At 43.8% G+C, this 2197-nt stretch overlaps 1 protein-coding gene across 1 annotated transcript in view; it reads right to left on the reverse strand.

Moving 5' to 3' along the window:
• Nucleotides 1-1957, reverse strand: part of opn8b (opsin 8, group member b) — a 51227-nt gene extending 49270 nt beyond the window's left edge. Inside the window, exon 1 of the mRNA XM_072449288.1 lies at nucleotides 1860-1957. Within this exon, the coding sequence (XP_072305389.1) occupies nucleotides 1860-1929 (70 nt within the window). The 5' untranslated portion in view covers nucleotides 1930-1957. The remainder of the gene's footprint in view (nucleotides 1-1859) is intronic.
• Between the last annotated feature and the right edge of the window lie 240 nt (nucleotides 1958-2197).

Below are 2197 nucleotides of genomic sequence, written 5' to 3' on the forward strand. Positions count from 1 at the left end.
CTATTTTGCTGCTTGAGCCTCGTAGAAAACAGCAACAACAGTCAAGAAACTGAACCGGCTCTGCAAATGTGTTCATCGCATTTATCTACTGTATTTTCTGGACTATAAATCGCTCCGGAGTATAAATCGCACCAGCCAAAAAATGCATAATAGAGAAGAAAAAAATATATAAGTTGCACTGGAGTATAAGTCGCATTTCGCAGATTCTTCTTCTGCGTCGCTTAGGGCCTAGAGCGCCCTCTTGTGATTGCCAGTGTGAAAATAACGAAAAATATCACATATAAGTCGCTCTTGAGTATAAGTCACACACTGGTCAAATGAAAAAAGGTGTGACTTATAGTCTGGAAAAAACGGTATCTCCCTGGAGACAAGCAGGTGAGGCCAAGCCAACAAATCACAGATCAGATCTGAGGAGAGGTGACTCCTTTCCATCTGTAAAGTTACATAAAGCACTTTTAAGCTTGTTCTTGGGGCCTTTTTTGTTTAGTCGACTATAATACTGCCATTCAGAAACACCACGGAAAGACCGGGACAATAACGAGGATAGTTTCGGTCCATCAAACGAACAGCTTCTTATTTGTGTATCGTGATCCACTGAAACGATATAACCTAAGCCCCACTGTGCGCAGCGATAATGCACTCATGTCCAAGCAAATCAGACGGACTCATCACAAAACACCGCTATCCAATACAGGCTTGTACTGAGATGTATGCAAATGGGAATGATATCACGCGTGCGCTCGAGTTAAAAAATAACTGCTAGATTTCAAAACAAGACAGAGAAAATCCCACATCTCAATAAAAAACCTATTTGTGTGGACAGAATTCTGTTGGTGAAATGTCTCACTGTGTGTCTATAATCGCAGTGCACATTAAAACTGGAGAGATTGTGGTTGCCAGGTAGCCCATCATTACTATTTGTTTTGGGTACGACATTACTGTAAATGATTTTCGACATTAACGTCCCACCTGACCCATCTATGCATCTGACACAACGTGTTCAACGAAAACTCAAATGGAAGATACTTTTGTAAAACGTTTAAGGAAACTTTAAGAACGTGACTATCCCAAAGAAATTAATGAACAAAATATCAAGATATGGGCTCAAATAACTGGTGCTAAATAGAGAAACGTTGGTATATGTTTGCCATGTGAGCTTTCTATTAAAAAAATAAAAATGAAAACAATAAAAATGGCGCGCAAAAAGTGCACACATTAAACGAAAGTAATATTAAAAAAAACACATATTCTTCCACATTGCACCAAGAATCAGTCGTATATCTATGAGTTTCCCATCTTGAACAAGGATGGGAAACTCTCCAGTCACGCGTAGCCGCAGAGCAGACGCGTGAGGCGCATGTCAACGGGCTTTACCTGCGCAGAGCATCTCAACCACCGCAACCTGGCAACCGCTGACCCCAAGCGCGCAATCGCCCATCACCAATTATCTCACAGGACAGCTCTCCCGACTGACCGGTGGAGGAGGTCAAGAAGTTTACACGAACCAGTACCCACACCAGAAAAGTAAAAATACAATACAAATACAAAAAAAGAGGCAATATTGTTTTGTTTCTTTCTAATTGTATTACAAACCCACGAAAAAAAGAAAACAGGATCAATTGGGCAACAGGATCGCAATACCTAAAGAAAAAGCCTGTCTTTCCTGATCCATGTAAAGATATTTTTGTCATAAGTTCCGTTCCGGACGCATGTTGTGCCATATCTTTTACGCACACGCAGCGTTTTGCTTTTGAGTGGAGCCAAAGCGCGTAATGTTTTTTCCAGTTTTGGCTCTGACTCGTAAATTGGCAAAAGAAATAAAGAATAAAAATGAGATCATAGTTAGACTTTTTACTCACCCACCAGGAGCAGAAAGCATCCCATCCCGATATCCAGCCAGGGCGATAAAGCAGACGCGTAGATGTCCATTTAGAAGCGCGCGGCGAGACCGAGCGGCATCAGAAACAAAAGTGCTGTTTCTTCCTGAGCTGTGACACAAGTGTGGTCCTCTCTGTCACATCCACATGCTCTGGCGGTGCGGGGGAGAGGCGCGCGGACGCACACACTGACGCACGCGCGAGCTTCTCAGGACGCACGGGCGCAGGGACGTTTCCAGCTAAAGCGCGGCCTCCGGCACTGAGGGACCCCCCGCTGTCTGTTAGGGGGCCCCGGGTGGAATGGATGCTGATCTGAGAGG

The sequence above is a fragment of the Eucyclogobius newberryi genome, unplaced genomic scaffold (assembly GCF_026437365.1).
Source record: "Eucyclogobius newberryi isolate DKJ021-1_F unplaced genomic scaffold, fEucNew1.0.hap1 SCAF_1, whole genome shotgun sequence".
In the NCBI taxonomy this organism is placed as follows: domain Eukaryota; kingdom Metazoa; phylum Chordata; class Actinopteri; order Gobiiformes; family Gobiidae; genus Eucyclogobius; species Eucyclogobius newberryi.